Source organism: Macaca nemestrina, chromosome 15, assembly GCF_043159975.1.
Source record: "Macaca nemestrina isolate mMacNem1 chromosome 15, mMacNem.hap1, whole genome shotgun sequence".
Lineage (NCBI taxonomy): Eukaryota > Metazoa > Chordata > Mammalia > Primates > Cercopithecidae > Macaca > Macaca nemestrina.
This window is the reverse complement of record NC_092139.1, coordinates 103927412-103947651: the sequence shown is the minus strand read 5'-3', so window position 1 is coordinate 103947651 and position 20240 is coordinate 103927412. Positions and strand designations below refer to the sequence as shown.

The 20240-nt window shown below is 52.8% G+C and overlaps 1 protein-coding gene across 1 annotated transcript in view; it reads left to right on the top strand.

Annotated features, from left to right (window-relative positions):
* LOC105464519 (myosin heavy chain 9) overlaps positions 1-20240 on the top strand; it is a 106968-nt gene that overhangs the window by 62710 nt on the left and 24018 nt on the right. Inside the window, exons 5-15 of the mRNA XM_011712493.2 lie at positions 698-791; positions 5144-5236; positions 5841-5904; positions 6801-6899; positions 7334-7477; positions 8067-8162; positions 9366-9484; positions 10891-11043; positions 13228-13401; positions 15008-15181; positions 17755-17869. Coding sequence (XP_011710795.1) covers positions 698-791; positions 5144-5236; positions 5841-5904; positions 6801-6899; positions 7334-7477; positions 8067-8162; positions 9366-9484; positions 10891-11043; positions 13228-13401; positions 15008-15181; positions 17755-17869 — 1325 coding nt within the window. The remainder of the gene's footprint in view (positions 1-697; positions 792-5143; positions 5237-5840; positions 5905-6800; positions 6900-7333; positions 7478-8066; positions 8163-9365; positions 9485-10890; positions 11044-13227; positions 13402-15007; positions 15182-17754; positions 17870-20240) is intronic.

Genomic DNA, 20240 nt, shown 5'->3' with positions numbered 1-20240 from the left:
GTCCCCGATTCCCAAGTCAAGGCCCCCTCCTCCGCTTCTCCATGGGACAGGACTTCAGTTTGTATGTTTGCTACTCAGCGATCCCACCGCATGGATGAGTTCAGTCTGAATCATCCTTCCTCCAGGAGCCAGTGGGAAGGAAGGTGGCGCTTATGGCAGAAAGGAAAAGCAAGATTTCCCCCCAATCCGGCTGGGAACCAGCTCCTCCGTAACTTCTGGGCGGAAGGCATTCCTTCTTGCTCTGGGTGGTGGCTTTTCTTTACCTGGATTGAAGTAGACACTGGGGCCTCTCACCTTTTAACTTAACAAGGAGATCCATAAACCCCATTGCCGAGAGAGTTAATGGCACAGAACGTTCCTTCAAGTGACGTTTCAAAGGAACATGTACAAGTGCCTTTGACCCCTAAGTCCACAGCTGCCTAAAACTGATTTTTAAAACACTTGGATGTGAAGGCTGCCAAGTGACCAGGGCAGGCAGTGGATTTCAGTTTACTTCTATCCAGCCCCTGGAGAGCCATGGGAAGTGGACTGCATGAGGATTCCAGAGCGTTTATGTGGCAATTCCTTTTTCTGCCACACTTTGGGTCCTTCACGGGCACCTGACAGAATGTGAGGCAGTGGAGTGTGCAGTGGGAAGGGACAGAGGTCAAGGACTTGGCCATGCCTAAGCCTGAGACTTCCTTGCCTCTCTTGGTAGGGGTGAATCTGGAGCTGGCAAGACAGAGAACACCAAGAAGGTCATCCAGTATCTGGCGTACGTGGCGTCCTCGCACAAGAGCAAGAAGGACCAGGTGAGTGCTGTGGTCCTCGTCCCCGCGGCCACTTGCTGGGCCTTGGTGGGATGATGGAGGAAGAGCACTTAGTGGTCGTGGCTTCAGCTTTACATGAGGATGCTTTGGGGAATGAAGCAGAGGCTGGGCCCATTTCCATTGAGGCGATGGCGTGGCCTGTCCTGGGAGTGGTCCGGCGATAGCAAGCCCATTCTGTCCTTGGCCTCCTAGCCTTCTGAGTTGCTGTGGAAACTGGTGAGGTCCTGGAGTTTGCGTAGCAGCCCTCTTGGCGTTTGCAGCTCATTGCTGTGTGTCCCCCCGCTTCTGAGGCTGGAAGGCAGATTCCAAGACTTGGTCCTCAAGTTGATGGAGGCTGTGTTTGAATCCATTTCTTTCCCCTGATGTTGAAATGCCTCTGGGTGGGCCGGGCGCGGTGGCTCACACCTGTAATCCCAGCACTGGGAGGCCGAGGTGGGTGGATCACAAGGTCAGGAGATCGAGACCATCCTGGCCAACATGTTGAAACCCCGTCTCTACTAAAAATACAAAAAATTAGCCGGGCGTGGTGGCGGGCGCCTGTAGTCCCAGCTACTCGGGAGGCTGAGCCAGGAGAATGGCGTGAACCCGGGAGGCAGAGCTTGCAGCGAGCCCAGATCACGCCATTGCACTCCAGCCTGGGTGACAGAGTGAGACCCCGTCTCAAAAAAAAAAAAAAGAAATGCCTTTGGGCAGACAGCCACCCAACCCCACCACCCCAGCGAAGAGAGAAAGGGCAATTGGAAAGTCATCTCACCTCCATTTTTTTCCTCTCCCTTTTGATGGATTATGGTTGAACCAGCAGCGTCCTCGCTAGGTGAGCTGCACGTTTTACTGCACGTTCTGCACTGGGAATGCGTGTTCTGCCCATCGTGTGCCCTTGAATTCTGTATTTTGTTCTAAGCAGCTTTTCACCCCACACTTGTCACTTTCTGCAGCTAGAGTTCTTCTTTTAGGCTCAGCTCACTGACTGTCTTGGGAGGAGGGGCTGGGTGTGGCACACAGTGACCTCCTGTGCACTCTGAAGTGACAGTCCCTGCAGAATGGAGATGGGCCTCACACCTAGTTGTTCTCAGAAACTCCAGTCACGCCCAGATTTCCCCACAGCGCACTATAGCTGTCATGTCCCATGCAGAACTTGACCCCGGCACGGTGGGCGGGGACTCCGCTCTCACGGAGCCCTCCATGCTCTGTGGTCCAGACCAGATGCAGATGGCCGGCGGCCCTCGCCTGCCACCGCCGTGCCAGTCAGAAGCAGTGCTGGGGAGTTCTCATGTTGGAGTTTTTCAGAGGTTGGGGTGATCAGACAAGCATGGCTGTGGGATGCTGTCTCTCAAGCACACTCTTAAACTCCCCTGTGAAACCTAAGTGCCAGTGGTGTTCCTTGAAGCCGTCAGGGGGAGCTTGGTCGCGCCCAGCGGCGGCTCCACCTTACTGGCGTGCCGTGTGCGGCGTTCGTAAGTAAGGAGGGGTGTGAGTCTGCGTGCAGGTCTGGGGTGTGGCCTGCAGAATGGCCTAATGAGTACAGTCTTCTGGAACCCAACCAAAAGTAACTTTTCATGTGCCAAGCTTCTCAAGACATTTGGAATCTTTTTCCATGGGGTGTCAGGAGTTATATTTAGAAACTAATAAAGTTTCTTTTCTTCTCTCTCCCTCTCCCCCTGTCTCCGTATCTCCCTCTCTCCCTGTCTCCCTCCCCTACCCCCCATTTTGCATTCTTTTTAGGAGGCCTATTTTAAAAACAAAGCTCTGAGGTTAGGAGTTCTCTAGCCGTGGTTTTCTATCTCCGAATTTGCAGTAAAATCCTTTTCCCAAGTATTTATTGACTGCCTAGTACATGACTGGTTCTTGGGAGGGTGACACTGGAGTCCCTGTCCTGGAAGACAGGAGACAGGACACAGAGAGCAGTGAAGTAGCTCATATGCCTTACATCGGGGGTTCCTGTTGTAGAGGGGAAGGCAGCACTCAGCAAAGACAGCAGGCTGGGGTTGGGGGTGACAGTGGGAGCCATGCTGTCAAAATGCAGACTTTGCTAGGCACCCTGTCCCTGCCCTGAGCCCACTAGAGTGAGGGAATAGGTTGCCCCAGGGTTCCAGTCACAGCTCAGGCTGTTAGTGTGAAAGGCCATTGGCCGGTTTGGTTGATTTCCTTGCCTGAAGCTGTGCTGTGATTTTCCACAGGCAGCCGGAGCATGGAACACCCTTGAACTTGGTTTGGGAGCCAGCAGTCTCTCGCTTGCAGTGGCCAAGTTGACCCTCCCAATACCAGCAGAGGGGTTGTTCCAGACCTCACCTTGCTGTGGGGAGGCCAGGTTTGGCCTGGGCTGCGGGTTGGCAAAGCAGAGCTTGGTCCAAGGAGCTTTCCGGGCAGATGCCCGGAGCCTAAATGGTGACCTTTGCCTCTCCCTGGTCTGTTATTTGTGTTCTTGTTGGGGCTCACTGGCAGAAACACCACCCAGTGAAGCCCTTCAGAAACCAATGGGTAACCCCTAACCTTAGACAGTACCACGTCACTTCATGTTATGCAGATTTCATTGAAAAATTAAAATCTCTTCTGTGCCCAATTAGATGTCAGTAGAGGAAAAGCCATAGGTTAGTCATCACTGTTGTCAGCAGGGAACACGGCTCTGGAATCTGAAGTGGCTGCTCCCGACTTGGCCCCGCGGCCCCACTTTCCACGGCAACAGCGTGTGGTCCCAAACAGAGGCCTCAGTTTGCCTCCAAGCCAGGGCAAGCACAGGCCCTGGAGGGGGCCGCGCTCCCTTCTGTCTGCGGGAACGGGAGCGGTTCAGCCAGCCTGGCAGCCTGGCCTGTGCTGTGAGAGGAACAGCGTAGTGGGTGTGGGAGCCATTCTCATCCAAATCTGGCTCCGTGGGCTGCCTCAGCCGACTTCCTAGGCCCGCCCGAGGCCTGTGGGTGGAAACCAGTGTCCAGTTACCACTAGTGCCCAGTGCACATGTAGAGCCTGCTCTGTGGGCTTGACCCCTGCCCTCTGACCTGGCCCCGCTGACCCTCCTTCAGGGGCGGGCACTAGGGCAATGCCCTCACTTGTCTGGATGGTTCACAAGCAGAAGGCTTCCTAGCCCTGGGTTGGGGGGTCCTGGCCTAGGAGGACTGCCAGAGGAGGAGGCTCTGCTCTGTCCCTTGTGGTCTCAGGTGGGCTTCCAGTCTGGCTTGGCTAGACTCCAGAGTGTCCCCGGTGCTCTGCAGATGAGTCTCGTCTATGGCAGGTGTGCTTGTAAGGCCAGGGTCCGTGGCTGTCCTGGGAGCTCCTATTCCTCCCAGTTTTCCTTGTCATCACTCACAGGCGGCTGCTGTTCCCGGAAAACCCTGGCTTGACTCCAGTCTTTAATAAATACAAAGCCTGGCCTGGCCCTTGTGTGATGTTCTTTCCCCCAGAGGGCACTCAGGCATTAAGGGGAACCAGCTCCCTAGTTTCCTCAGTCAGCATTAGTTATTCCCTGGTTGCATGGGCCTGCTGCACAGGTGCGAAGACAGGGCAGTGGCCGACGGGTTAGGTAGGGGACTGGAGTTCTGCCAGCCCGCTCTGCTGATTGACAGCTGGATGACCTTGAGCACGTCATTCCTCTCCCTTGGCCTCAGCTTCCTCTTCTGTGAAATGGGGCCACTCTGTCCTGCCCCCTGAGTATGGTGAGGGTGTAGGGATAAGAAGGCACAAGGGTGCATTTTGTCTGCCACAAAGCACCCCTGGAGTGCACAGCAGGATTTAGTGACATTCTCAGTAAACAGCTTGCAGCCCAAAGAGGGCCTCATGGATCCCGTGCTCATTGCCTGCCGTGGTGGGTTTTGGGTGCAGCAGTGGAGGGGCTGATACAGAAAGTGAAGCATTTATCAGGACACAGATTAGATGAGCGTGTATATTTTCCAGATCCAATCCCCTCATTTGCTTTTCCTATGAAAAGGAATAAAAATGTGAAGATTAGAGGCAAGGAGGTAGAGGGAAGCTGGTGTATACAGGGTGGAGACACTGTCCCAGGCTGTCTGTGCCGCCAGCTCGCTAGTTTGGGTGCTGCTTTCACATAGGTCCTCCAGGGCCAGATTCCTAGAGCTGAGGGAGCTTCCTGCCTGCCGTTTCCAGGGCCACGGAAGTAAGTTCAAACTGACCAAGGTTTCCAAAGCCTGGCGGGAAGGCCACACTTGGGTGATACCGGGACCTGGCTTTGGCTGGAGTGGCACACTGGCGCCCACCCGGAAACCTCTGTTTCTGGCACGTTGGACATGCTGACACGGCTCTGCCATCGTCCCCCTTCCAGGCAGGGCAGGCTCGGTAGCCCAGGTCGCTGCCCGGCCTTCACTGTGCCCCTGGGTTCCTTGCAGGGTGAGCTGGAGCGGCAGCTGCTGCAGGCCAACCCCATTCTGGAGGCCTTCGGGAACGCCAAGACCGTGAAGAATGACAACTCTTCCCGCTTCGTGAGTAGTGCGGTGGCGACCGGCTCTGGGGACAGAGGGCCCTGCCCGGAGCTTTGGCTCATGCTGCCTTCTCCTGGGTGCGCTCCCCTCAAAACCGAGGACGGTTCAGACTCAGTGCTATCTGGCCTGTTGTGTGGACTAGGACAGACCGAATGCCAGCTGGTGTGGACCTGCCCTGCCCCTCTTAAGGAAGAAGGCCACGAGTAGCTTCTTCAGCCTCCCCCATGAGAGGTGGAAAGGCCAGTGAGGGCACTGCCTACTCTGCCCCAGAGTGCTCTTCTGTCACCAGTAGCCAGTTAGTTCCCGGGTCAGGCAGAGAGGAACACTTCCAGATAACTGGTCTCTTTCCCCCTCTGCGAGGAACCTGGGTGTGGGATCGGCTTGTCTTAGGCTCGTGGCCTCAGGCAGTGTGGCACCTGAGTCCTGAGGGCCCGTGCGGTGCGGACATAGGGAGCCCCTGGCCTGGCACATGGGTCCTGTCTCTGGATTTTCTCCCTCCAAGCTGTGCCCACCGAGGGGGCGTGGGGGCCTCTGGTCTCCCCCTTGCTCTCTAGCTCCCCATGTCAGGGGCACCCCTGATCTCTTGCTATCTTTTTTTACTTAGGGTAAATTCATTCGCATCAACTTTGATGTCAACGGCTACATTGTTGGAGCCAACATTGAGACTTGTATCCTTGTGGTTCATGGGGATAAGAGTTCTGGATCCGGAGGGGAGGCATGACCTCTATAGAGAAGAAGCTGCCTCCTGATTCCAGCACTTTCCCCCTGTGGGCCTGTTACGACACCTTGTCTGTGGAGCTGGGGGGACATTCAGGATTGGCTCAGTGCAAACTCAACACAGAGCTTAGGGCTTGCTTTCTTTACGGGCAGGATAACCACCTGCTTGAATGGGATGGAGCTGTCGAAAGCCGTCTAGTGTGGCTCCCAGAGGTGGGCGTTTGGGGGATGCTACCTTATCTCTCCCGCGTGCCAGCGTTTAGCCTTTGCATGTGGGAATGTTCTCGTTCCCATTACTTGTAAGAATGAGACAAGGCTCCCGAGGGTGTGAGCTCGTCTTGGACACAGCATGACCCTTGAAGGTGAGAACCCAGGTAGTTTGCTTTTGCTGTGTTTTGCCGTTTTGTGCCATTCTTCCTTCCTTGTGAAGTTCAGTTCCTTTGGACGAGAATAAGAGGACAATGGAAGGCTGGCCAGGCACAGTGGCTCACGCCTGTAATCCCAACACTTTGGGAGGCTAAGGCAGGTGGATCACCTGAGGGTCGGGAGTTCAAAACCAGCCTGGCCAACATGGCAAAACCCTGTCTCTACTAAAAATACCAAAATTAGCCAGGTGTGGTGGCACGCGCCTGTAATCCCAGCAACTTGGGAGGCTGAGGCAGGAGGATCAACTCCTCCTGAATCCAGGAGGCGGAGTGATTGTGCTACTCTGCCGAGATTTTGCTACTGCACTCCAGCCTGGGCAGCAGAGTGAGACTCTGTCTCAAAAAAAAAAAAAAAAAAAAAAGAGGACAGTGGAGGACTTGCCTTCCCCCCAGCTTGTGTTGCTTCCTTAATGTTTGCAAAGATCTTTTGGAGAAATCTCGTGCTATCCGCCAAGCCAAGGAAGAACGGACCTTCCACATCTTCTATTATCTCCTGTCTGGGGCTGGAGAGCACCTGAAGAGTGAGTAGTCGGCCTGCAGCCTGACACCGGGGCTGCCAGGCTCTGGGCCTCTTGCCAGAATTGGGTCATAGACATCATTTGGGAAATGAAAACTTTTGGCTTTGGGTTTAGCAGGGAGAAGTGAGAGCGACTTCTTTCTCTGCGCCATCCTAAGGACTTGGTCTTCTGTTTCTGACCATGCCAGAGAAAAGCTAGGGTGGGTTGCACATGTAGCTGCAAATCACAGGGCCCTGGCGCTCTTCTGGGCCGGGAGATGTGAGTGTCAGAGTCTCAGACACTGAGGAAAGCTGAACGTCGCTGGCTACTCTGCGGTTTTCAGGGCGCGTCAGGGCTCAGGGTCTGTCCCAGTCCCTCCAACCTTCGAGGTCACAGCGCTGATGGAGCCTCCGCTTTCAGCACCTCGCTGAGGTGCCCTTGCCCTCCACCCCTTACAGCCGATCTCCTGTTGGAACCGTACAACAAATACCGCTTCCTGTCCAATGGGCACGTCACCATCCCCGGGCAGCAGGACAAGGACATGTTCCAGGAGACCATGGAGGCCATGAGGATTATGGGCATCCCAGAAGAGGAGCAAATGGGTACAGGGCTGGCCTTCCTGTGGGGGAGGGTGGAGTGGGGGAAGGCTGGTACCCATGCTCTCAGGGGCATCAGGGCAGCCGATGGGCCTGGGGAGCCTGCTAGAGGCCAGGGGGAGGGGAAGGCCTGCAGTGTGTGGGAAAATGGTTTCTCAGATTTGAGGTTCAGGGTTATTTGTTCCTGGTGGTACCCCAGGCATTTACACAGAAAGGGTGCAAAGGACATGTCCTTAACTGCCCAGGGCCCGGGTCCACTGCACAGCCCTTGCCATTTGCTGAAAGTAGAATATTCATGTCCTGTCTCGGGGAGTGTGGGAGAAGCTGGGGATGGGTGGGTGCTGTGTGCCGGGGAAGCCCGGCATGAATGGCAGTGTGGACAGGCCATGCTGGCCGGGAGCGGGTGAGCCCTCTAGGGTGGCTGGGCCCACTACACACTGTTAGACCCAGACCTGGCGCCCCTGTGGCCCCAGGGAGTTGGGAGGTGTCCCTGCTTGGCTTGTCTCGCTTGAGGATCCCTGGGCGAGTGACCCCCACCCCCGGGAATCACCATGACCCATGTGTGCTTCTGAGCCGCCTCTGATTGCACCCAAAGGCCTGCTGCGGGTCATCTCAGGGGTTCTTCAGCTCGGCAACATCGTCTTCAAGAAGGAGCGGAACACTGACCAGGCGTCCATGCCCGACAACACAGGTAACACCCGGGGCCTCTCGCCGGAAATAACGGGGCAGGTGCTTGGCCGTGGATTTGCCCAGGAGGGAAGGTCTTACGGAAATTCCAGACACCGTTCTTTCTAATGTTAGGTGTGTTTATGGCCGTATATCTGTCGGTATTTTCTATACAGATGTAAAACACACGTCAACACGACCCTGCTTTTTTTCTCACCAAGTAAGCGTTTCAGAATAACTTCAACTTGTGATCACGTGGACCAGGGCTTCCCTCATTCATTCCTGAGACCACACCGTTTGTCAGGACACTAATGATTTCTGCTGTAGCTCCACCTTAATGGGAGCCTTGCCTGTGACTATGTCGGGATCTTGAAATTATGTGCTTGCCGCACCCGACTCATCCCCTTTGTTAGGGTTGCAGCAAATGACCCCATACAAGTTATTCAGTCTTAACATGCCTTCCTTAGGGTCTCTCTAAAGATGTAACGCATGGGTGTGTGGATTAGAAAAGACACTCCTGGCCCGGCGCGGTGGCTCACGCCGGTAATTCCAGCACTTTGGGGAGGCTAAGGCAGGCAGATCACAAGGTCGGGAGTTAGAGACCAGCCTGGCCAACATGGTGAAACCCCATCTCTATTAAAAATACAAAAATTAGCCGGGCATGGTGGCGTGCGCCTGTAATCCCAGCTACTCGGGAGGCGGAGGCAGGAGAATTGCTTGAAGCCGGGAGGTGGGGGTTGCAGTGAGCCGACATCGAGTCCCTGCACTCCAGCCTGAGCAATAAGAGCAAGACTCCGTCTCAAAAAACAAACAAAAAAAGACACTCCTGTGGGATCCTGTGCTGTTCCGTGCCCCAACACCAGGCCGGCCTGCTCCTCTCAGTCGCGTTGTGGGTAGGGACCTGCTTTTACACTCCAAGGTGTGCGGCTGAGAGTGGACAGAGGAACCACTGTCGCCACTGGGGCCTCCAGTCAGGATGCCTTCCTCCCCGCCCCGTGGGGGAAGTACAGCTGCCCTGCCCACTGACCTGCATGCGGCTGCTGAGTCGGGGGGGTGTTGGGTGTCGGTGGCCCTGCTAAAGAAGGGCCCAGATGCGGTTGTCCTGGTAACAATTGCTCATTCACCCTGTGGCTTTCTTCCTCTCTGCTCCCAGGTCAAGCAGAGGGACTTGTTCTCTTGGGTCTAATTAGGACTTTTTGTCCCTCCCTTATTCTCTGAAAAATTATAGCTGCCCAAAAGGTGTCCCATCTCTTGGGTATCAATGTGACCGATTTCACCAGAGGAATCCTCACCCCGCGCATCAAGGTGGGACGGGATTACGTCCAGAAGGCGCAGACTAAAGAGCAGGTATGTCCTCTGGGGCCAGGGCAGCCGCTGCCTCCTGGGTGAATGTCCCTGCAGCAGCACAGTTGAGGCTGTTCCGGGCCGTCCTGGCACTTTCTCATGACTCCCTGATGCAGTCGTCACAGCAACCCTGAGAGAGGTGGCATCACTCCATCTAGAGCACTGGAGAAGCTTCATGGCGCGCCCAGGCTTCACGCCTAGGAAGTGCCATCCTGAGGCTGCACTGTGCCTCTTTACATTAAGACGGTATTTTGACTGATTGGTCATCAAGGATATAGGCATGTCCTCTCTGGTGTAAAGCAGGAACTTGATGCCACTGTAGCTCAACTCCTTCTGGTGCCAGGGTGGCGGCTCCCGCCGTCCTCAAGCCTGTGCCAAGCGGCTGTTTCTCTACCACCTGCTGCCTTGGGCTTGCCACATGTGCTGAGAGATGAGCAGCAGTGCTTGCTCCTTCCTGCCAGACTGATGTGCCTGCCTGCCCCCAGAGTGGACGTCCCTCCCCGTGCGGACCGTTTTCTGCCTCTCTCAGGGGTTTCTAGTTTATTTTATGGTGCTGGCCAGGGTTGTTTTTAGGGTGCCAAACCCATCTCTCAAAGATACTTGGAAGCTCATTTTGTTAGTCCTTCTCCCATTCGCCGTACACTGACAGCTCACGGCTGTTTCTGTGCAGAAGCATTGCATGAAAGACAAGACCGTTTTCAAAAGACATTGCGTATTACTATTGCCACCTGTTCGTTTCCCTGACAATTAAGGAGAAACCTCCATTTTCTATTACAAAAATACTACATGACTCTTAATACAGAAAAATCGAGAGAAGGAAAACAATTCCCCATGATGAATATCGTTGGGCAGCTATTTCCTACAAGACTTAAAAAAAAAGAGTTAAACTTAGTTCTTGTTCTGGCTTTTAATTACAGAGCTTTTCAAACATGTGCAAAACAGAGAAGGGGGAGAGTGTAAAGAGCCTCACGTGCCCATCACGTAGGTGGCTTCAGCAGTTACTAACTCACGGCGAGTCTCGGCTCATCGTTTGTCTTATCTCCCTCTGCCCCCTCTGCCCACTGCTTTATGTTGATGAGATCAGGCGCATTTAGGGTGGTATGACTGTAGACCGCTGCCTTATTTTGAAGCATCACTTCTTCTATAAATCCTTTAGTGTGTCCCCATTTTATTTGGAAAGATCTAAGTTTATTGTCCCCATATGGTTAGATATTAGGTTGTTTCTACTTTTCAACATTTTAAATAACACCACAGTGAACGTATTTGTACATGAAAGACTCCCCCCCCCCCCCCCCACATACTTAGAGCTGTTCCTCTAGGGGGAGGACTCTAAAATTACTGGGGCAAAGGGTATGAGGGTTTTCAGATTCTTTGTATCTGACGCCACGCTCCCCCGGTGTGCCCCGCAGGCTGACTTTGCCATCGAAGCCTTGGCCAAGGCGACCTACGAGCGGATGTTCCGCTGGCTGGTGCTGCGCATCAACAAGGCTTTGGACAAGACCAAGAGGCAGGGCGCCTCCTTCATCGGGATCCTGGACATCGCCGGCTTCGAGATCTTTGATGTGAGCCTCGCCCTTCATTACCCACCCCGCTACCTTCTTGGCCTCTTGGTTGCCTTCTCCTTGGCTAAGAACTCTGCTTCTCATGGGCCCGCACCCATCGGAGTTGGCCATCTCATTTGCATGGAGACTTTGGTTGGGTGTGGTTTTTTTTTTTTTCTTTTTTAAAAGACAGGTCTTGGCTGGGCATGGTTGCTCATAATCCCAACACTTAGGGAGACTGAGGCCGGCAGATCACCTGAGGTCGGGAGTTTGAGACCAGCCTGACCAACATGGAGAAACCTTGTGTCTACTAAAAATACGTTAGCCGGGCATAGTGGTGCATGCTTGTAATGCCAGCTACTCAGGAGGCTGAGGCAGGAGAATTGCTTGAACCCGGGAGGCGGAGGTTGCAGTGAGCTGAGATCGCACCGTTGCACTGCAGCCTGGGCAATAAGAGTAAAACTCTCTATCTCAAAAAAAAAAAAAAAGACAGGGTCTCGTTTTGTCACTCAGGCTGGAGTACAGAGGTACAGTCATAGCTCACTGCAGCCTTTATCTCCTGGGCTTAACCGATCCTCCCACCTCAGCCCCCTAGTAGCTGGAACTATAGGTACACACCACCACTCCCAGCTAATTTTAAAATTTTTTGTAGAGAGAGGGCCTCACGGTGTGGCCCAGGCTCAGTTAGATGTGTTTTAAGCTAAACAGAAGTGCTCATTTTCAATCGGAAATACTGGAGAAATGAGACTTTTGGTTTCTTTATTTTTTTTGAGGCAGGGTCTTGCTCTGTCACCCAGGCTGGAGTGCAGTGGTGTGAACATGGCTCACTGCAGCTTCGCTCTCCCGGGCATAAGCCATCCTCCCACCTCAGCTTCCCGAGTAGCTGGTACTGCAGGCATGTGCCATGACACCTGGCTAATTTTTGTATTTTTTGTAGGGATGGGGTTTCGCCATGTTGCCCAGGCTGGGAGGATGGGACCTTTTAGGTCACATTCTTGGAGGCTTCCTGGGCAGGTGCTTCCTGTTTATTCTTCCAGCAAATATTCCCTGAGCATTGGGATTAGGCATTTTCCTGGCCTGTGACGACTTTGAGGTCTAGTAGGGAAACCGATACTTATAGTAGATTAGAGGTTCTTAACCTGGAGTCCATGGGAGGTTTGAGAGGAGCCATGGAGCTGGGATGAGAAAATTACATCTTTATTTTTTACTAACGTCTCATTGAAATCATGTATTTTTTTCCAGTTGTGAATTGAACAAACTATACAAACCACAGTTGTATTAGCAGTGCTTGTGATCTGTCACCAATAGAAATCAGATGTTTTCATGTCACATTCCGGTTGTTGCGGAGATCTGGTAGTGTCATTTATGCATCACTACCTCACAGTTTTGGAAGTTATTAAGCCCATGGCTAGTTCTTGTTAATAAGGAAGCACAGAGGCTGGGTGCACTGGCTCACGCCTGTAATGCCAGCACTTTGGAAGGCTGAGGCAAGAGAATTGAAGTCAGGAGTTCGAGACCAGCCTGGGCAACAAAGCAAGGCCCCATCTCTTCAATGAAAACATAGAAAGGCCTGGTGCAGTGGCTCACGCCTGTAATCCCAGCACTTTGAGAGGCTGAGGCAGAAGAATTGCTTGAGCTCAGGGGTTCAAGACCACCCCGAGCAACACGTTGAAACCCCATTTCTACAAAAAATACGAATATTAGCCATGTACGGTAGTGTGTGCCTGGACCCCAGCTACTAGGGAGACTAAGCTGGGAGGATCACTTGAGTCCAGGAAGCAGAGGCTGCAGTGAGCTGAGTTTGCACCATTGTATTCCAGCCTGGGTGACAGAATGAGACTCTGTCTCAAAAAATAAAAAATAAAAATAAAAAACAAGGAAGCACAATGTATTACGCGATCACAATATTTTGATGTTTATAGTTCAGCCTAACTACTTTATTTGTAATCTATGGGATGCAATTTAAAGCACTATTCTGAAAAGGCTTTACCAGACTGCCCGCGGTTCCCGGCTCCAAAGAGTAAATGTCGCCCACTGCTGGGTGGATAAAGGGAAGGCCAGGAGCATCCTGGTTCTAAAGGCAGCAGCATGGAGGTGCCCAAGGAGGCCCTTCCTATATACCTACCCTGCCCTCCTTCTCAAGGGGTGTCTGGGCCTCTTAGTGCAGGATTGGCTTCTCTCTGACATTGTTTTCTCTCCTTGCAGCTGAACTCCTTTGAGCAGCTGTGCATCAATTACACCAATGAGAAGCTGCAGCAGCTCTTCAACCACACCATGTTCATCCTGGAGCAAGAGGAGTACCAGCGCGAGGGCATCGAGTGGAACTTCATCGACTTCGGCCTCGACCTGCAGCCCTGCATCGACCTCATTGAGAAGCCAGTGAGTGCCAGGCGTGCTTTGACCTCACACCTGCCTCTGGCTTTTCCCTTCCGGGGCACCCGCTCCTCCCCTCAGCTCTGTGTTGGTTGTGGAGGTGTCTTAACGCCCCTTCCTTTTGGTGCCACCTGGAGGACGAAGCCCCGAGGCTGAGATCCGGTGCCTTGGAGGCCTGGGTGGGTGCCTCCATTAGAGGAGATGCTCTGTGCTGCAGCTGTGGGCTGGGCTTCTCCCAGCTGCCGGACCAGGTGCGGATGTGGCTGGGGCCCTAGCATCCTGTTTTCAGTCCCAGAAGACCGCCCAGTATCCTCCTGAAGGCTAGGCTCGATAAGCATTTCTTTGTCTTAAAGAAACAGCCATGCATGGATGTAGTAAGGCCCTGTCGCGGGCTGCCTTCACTGTAGCATGGAACTGTGCAGACGCTGGGCATTGAGTGCTCTGCCCAGGTTTACATGTACCAAAGCTCAGCTCATCCCTCCATAAAACCAGCACAGCAGCAGTGCTTTTATCACCAGCATTAGCTGTGTGAAGATGGAAAAGAGGAACCTTTTCCAGCGAGTTCATACTTAAACCCTCTTGCCAGGTGGAGGTTGGGTCGCCTGTTTGTGTTTCAGGCTTGTTGGGGGTGTGATCTGTAATGAAGCCTGAGCTGTTTCTGTCTCTGGATTTTCTTTTGATTATAGTTAATTAATCAGAAGGCCTAGGACAAAATTTTTTCAGTTTGAAAAAATTTCCTTTTGTTTTTGAGATGGAGTTTTGCTCTTGTCGCCCAGGCTGGAGTGCAATGGCGTGATCTCGGCTCGCTGCAACCTCTGCCTCACTGATTCAAGCGATTCTCCTGCCTCAGCCTCCTGAGTGGCTGGGATTACAGGCTTATTTTTGTATTATTAGTAGACTTGGGGTTTCACCATGTTGGCCAGGCTGGTCTTGAGCTCCTGACCTTAGGTGATCCGCCCGCCTCGACCTCCCAAAGTGCTGGGCTTACAGGCGTGAGCCACTGCGCCTGGCGAACAATTTACTTTTGTAATGAGCTTTTTTCTTTAATCAATTGAATTTTCCAACTAATAAGAACCCACCAGGCTTCAAGTTTTGTCAGACAGCCTCTCTGCAGTGTCCAAGTCTGCTTTCTTGTCTTGTAAACTCAGTGTGCAGAAGGCTGTTGGGTCCTTGGGACTCTCTTCCTCAAGGGGCTCCTCTTGCGTATCCCATCTCATCATAGACGTGCAGACGCAAAGCGTGTGCGGTGGTATCTCCTGTGGCAGGATCACAGGGTACTTGTTGAGGGCAGCCTCCTGGGCAGACCCCAGTACACGGTGAAGTCAGACTCTGGCCCCGCGGGTCAGTGGATCTGCACTTTTCCTCACACCCACTGGGGGTTTCACTAACGCTGGAGGACCACCGTGATGGATCCTTGGGAAAAGGTCTCAGCTGCAGCCTGGGCCTCAGAGGTTTCTTTATAAACGAGAAATATTCAGTGGTCCTTTTGGGGAGCGCATTGCCCACCCTCTGTGGGATTCAGCGGATTCTGATGTCCGGGCTTTGGCTTCTTGAAGGAAGGGGTGCCCCTCCCAGGGTGTGCTCACCTGTGCTGATGCTGTGCTTCCTCCAGGCAGGCCCCCCGGGCATCCTGGCCCTGCTGGACGAGGAGTGCTGGTTCCCCAAAGCCACCGACAAGAGCTTCGTGGAGAAGGTGATGCAGGAGCAGGGTACCCACCCCAAGTTCCAGAAGCCCAAGCAGCTGAAGGACAAAGCTGATTTCTGCATTATCCACTACGCCGGCAAGGTGAGGAGCACTCATGGGGAGGTGCCAGCCAGACCTTCACAGGAGAGGTGGAGTCAAGGCTCTTTAGGACCAGGAGCCGGGCACCTCCTGAGGATGCAGGGGTGTGGCCTGAGTACAGTTCTTGCCCAGTGACTCACCCAGTAATGTGGCCGGTGACAGCATCAGCATTGCATTTACACAGCCTGCAGAGCCCCCTCACCTGGTCCGTGCTGTTAGAAGCCTGCAACACTGCACTGCGGGGCCCAGGCTGGTTGTCGTCACGCTGTCATGCATTACTGTTGGGCCTGTCTGCCAGGTGCAGAGATTTGGCTAAAGGCATGGGCTCAGAGTTTGAATAGAGCTCTGCCACTCAAGCTGTTTGACTTCAGGTCAGTTACTTAACCTCTCTGATCCTTGGTTTCCTCATCTGGAAAATGAGAATGACCACCCACCATACAGGATCATGAGGATTAAACGAGCTCTTGAGGCCCAACACGTGGCACGGATCGGTGCTACGGGGCAGAGCTCCTCAACCTTGGCATTCCTGGTATTGTGGGCTGGGTCATTCTTTACTGTGGGGCCCTCCTGTGTATGCTAGGATGTTTAGCAGCTACCCATTAGTGTTAGGAGCACCGTCCTTAGTTGTGACAACCCAAAATGTCTCCGGACATCGCCAAACATGTCCTAGTTTGGGGGGGGCGGGGCGGGGAATTGCCACTGCTGTGGGTGACAGCTGCTGTTGCCAAGTCTGCCACAGTCAGTCAGTGGTGGACCTGCCCTCAACACTTACCTGGCAGACATCTTCCCAGTCTGCATGTGACTGGGGCTTAGACCCAGCTTAGTCCATACAGGTGCATGCTTAGACAAAAGCTGGTTTTACTCAGCACAAAGACCCTATCAGTTAATTGCTATGATTAGGCAGGAGCTTCGCCATCTCCTAGTTGGTGGTGACTAGTTGGTGGTGACTGGTGAGATCTGGGAGCTTTCACAGGTCTGCTCCCAAGCCACAAGGAGCCCAGGCCTGGTTCTAGGCCATGGCTCCCCACTGCCCGCCTCTTCTACTTAGCTTGGCTGGTTCCTGGGGCTGCAGAAGCAACTGTCTTAAACTACCCATGAAAAAAATAATAAAGCCAAAAAAGCGATTTACACCATTAACCAAGGAATGTTTCCCGAGCCTCCTTTCCATGCTCACCTTTGGGAAACGCACACGCTCATCAGTGCAGAAGCTTCCAGGAGTGCTTTTGCTGTGGGATTGTTTGTAATGCTGAACAATTAGGAACACCCTAGAGCCCACCAAGGGGCCTGTGCGATGGCATCAGCTGTGATACGTCTTTCTGTGGGCTGTGCCGTGGCAGCTAAAAGGACAAGGATGTTGGCCTGGGTGGGAGGGTCTGAGCCTGGGGAAAGGAAACTGGCATCACCTACCTCATGATAAACAGCAGCACGCATTCGCCTGCATACTGAGGGCAGCACCTCTGGGTTGCAGTTTGTGTGGCAAAGAGGGAGGCGCAGGTCCCTGCTGCTCTCTGGGTATTGTTCTGGGCCCTTTTGCAATGAAAATGTCATGGTGTATTACTTGTTTTGTTAAGTATATATTTTAGCGGAGCACAGGGGCTCATGCCTGTAATCCCAACACTTTGGGAGGCCAAGGCAAGAAGACAGTTTGAGCCCAGAAGTTTGAGACCAGCCTGGGCAACATAGACCCTATCTCTGTTTTGTTTTGTTTGTTTGTTTTTGAGATGGAGTCTCGTTCTGTTCCCCAGGCTGGAGTGCAGTGGCACGCTCTTGGCTCACTGCAACCTCCGTCTCCCAGGTTCAAGCGATCCTCCTGCCTCAGCCCCCCAGTAGCTGGGATTACAGGCACGTGCCACGTGCCACGCCTGGCTAATTTTTGTATTTTTAGTAGAGATGGGGTTTCGCCATGTTGGTCAGGCTGGTCTCGAACTCCTGACCTCAGGTGATCCACCTGCCTCGGCCTCCCAAAGTGCTGGGATTACAGGCGTGAGCCACCACGCCCAGCCCCTAACTCTATTTAAAAATGAGAAAAAATGAATCTCTTTCTGGGAGTCTCTCTGAACCCTCTGGTTTAGGAGGCTGCCCGATTAAAAAAATATATTTGAAAACAGAATATATTTCCAAAAAGATAAAACTGACACATACTCAGAGAAAATGTGAACATTCTAAAAAGACAAAGAAAAAACAAAAATGACTTGTCTTATGACTAAAAAGAAATAGTAACATTTTGTCGTCCTTCCAGGATTGTTTTTCTTTGTTCATATTACCTAAAAATTTTTTTAAAAACTGAAACCCGGCACGGTACTGTGTGACCACCATGCCATGTCTAGAGCCAGGCTCCCGTTGTTGGCCATGCCTTGCTTTGAGGCTTTGGCTCTGCACGAGATGCTGCAGGGAATGTCTTGAGGCCCTGTGCCGCTTATCCTCATCACTTCCTTCTTAGGGGTGGAGATGCTGGGTCAAAGGGTTTCCACGTTTTCTGACTTTGCCACGCTTGAGGTCAGCCTGTGCTCTGGAGAGCCTGTGAGCACGCGTGTCCCCAGCGCAGCTTGTGACTCCTGCATCTCTGACCCTGCCAGGTGGATTACAAAGCTGACGAGTGGCTGATGAAGAACATGGACCCCCTGAATGACAACATCGCCACGCTGCTCCACCAGTCCTCTGACAAGTTTGTCTCGGAGCTGTGGAAGGATGGTACGCCCTTTGCCCTTCGCCCCCTGCCTCCTCTTGGCTGCAGCTGGTCATCTTCCCACCTCCACAGTGGACCGAGCCGCCAAACAAGGGGTGCACACGTCCCCCTGACATAGGCCAGGTGGTCTCCGCCCTCTGTGGCTCCCATGAGAGAGGGCTCCTTGGACTGAAACAGGAGGCCGCCGCCCTCGAGCCCACACCGTGGCCGGGTCCTCTTGGGCAGAACGCTTTCTGCGTGTGGGAAAGTCCAAGGCGGCCCCAAGCCTTGCAGCCTAGGCTCCCAGCCCCGTGCCATGTCACATTCCCGCCTCTACTCCTTGGTAGGCTGGTTGCTTTGAGTGGTTCTTTTTAATTCTTTCTGTTGGTTTCTCCTTTTCCTTTGCCTGGGTTTTGCTTTAACCTCTCTGTTGCAGAGATGCAGAGCACTCAGAGAGCCTATTTCTATCATCGCTTTCCTATTCTCCACCTAGAACCAGGTGACTGGCCGCCCGAGTGGTGTCTCTTGTGTGTGTGGTGCGTCCAGAGCTGTGCAAGAAATGCTTCTGCCTAGGTTTTCTCGCCCCCGCTGCCCCTTGGCTTCTCCTGCCTGCTTACACCCCAGTTCCCTGATCTGGCCCTGGGCTCCTGGGCAGGCTCCCCGCACTGTGCCTATTGCTGGCCTATAGTAGCAAACTGGGCAAATGAGGGGCTATGTCTGGAATTTGGAGATGTCACATTCAAATCTTAAAACACTGTAATCCCAGCACTTTGGGAGGCTGAGGCAGGAGGATCGCTTGAGTCCAGGAGTTTGAGACCATTCTGGGCAACATAGGGATACCCCCATCTCTACAAAAAAATTAAAAGAAAAAATCAGCCAGGTTTGATGGTGCATGCCTGTAGTCCCAGTTCCTCAGGTGGCTGAGGCGGGAGGATCACTTGAGCACAGGAGGTCAAGGCTGCAGTGAGCTGTGATCACACCACTGTACTCCAGCCTGGGTGACAGAGTGAGACCCTGCCTCAAAAAAAGAAAAAAAAAAAATCCTAAAACAGCAAAAACTGTTTAAAAATTTGTATCCTCCTTAGAGCTTCATCCCTAAAGACAGTGCCTTAAACTGCTTGAATGGCTGCGAGTGTCTCAGCATGAGCAGCATGAGGCTCAGGTATGCACACTGTGTGTGTCTGTGCACCTGAAAGCTGAAGTGGCAGCTGTGTGTTCATTCAACAGTTGCTCAGCAAGGTCTGCTCCATGTGGGTGGGGCCTGCGTGGGGCAGGACACACTCAGCTAAAAGGGCCAGTTATGGTGAGGCTGTATTAACCTTTCTCTGGACAACTTGAGTGGCTTTTGCAAGTTGCCACGCTCAGGAAACCTGTGGTAGCCAGGAATATTGGCCCTGTGGTGGGTACGTAAGATCAAAGATGACTCCTGTTTTTTTGTTTTTTTTTTTTTTTTTTTTTTGAGACAGAGTTTTGTTCTTGTCACCCAGGCTGGAGTAGAGAGGTGCAATCTTGGCTCACTGCAACCTCCACCTCCTGGGTTCAAGCAGTTCTCCTGCCTCAGCCTCCCAAGTAGCTAGGATTACAGGCGCCTGCCACCACGCCCAGCTAATTTTTGTATTTTTAGTAGAAATGGGGTTTCACCTTGTTGGCCTGGCTGGTCTCGAACTCCTTACTTCAGGTGATCCACCTGCCTCAGCCTCCCAAAGTGCTGGGATTACAGGCACGAGCCACCACTCCCAGCCACCTCCCATTTTAATTGACTGGTCTGTAGGCTCCATCCACACTTCTGGCTTCTGTCTTAAGCAAGCATCCTTTTTGCTGTCTTCAAGTAAATAATAGTAATCTGGCCGTGAAGGAATACGAAACGGGCTTCGTCAGTATTCTTCACTTTTACATCCAGTAATGGAAGACTTCACATTTAACATTAGCTCTTGCTTAAACTGATCTCAAATCACTGGCCACTTTGGTTTGGCTTGTTTGTTTTTTACCTTGAGGGATGCAGTTGGTTTAATTGCTGCTGGGCATGAGTTCCAGTGCTAGGGGCTGCTTCCCTTGAGGGTCGGTTTACATGAGAAAGACTCGTGCACCAGGAGACAAAATGAAATACAAGGACGTGAAGAGATCCCTAAACTTTGGAGTATTTATGATCAAGAGCGGTTCTTTGGAGCTCTCTCTTCCTGAGATGTCTGCGTAGACATAGAGGGGACCCTGCTGAGTTCTGCAGACTGACAGGGTGGCTCCAATCTCCGCCTCCTGACTCCTAGCCTGGTGCTTTTACGACAGGGTCAGTGAGAATTCAAGATACTGATTTTTTTTTTCTAACTGTGACCGTAGGACAGCAGGATTCCGTAAGCCAGGTTTTCACACCCCTCCTTAGAGACAGGCTAGTAGAATTCT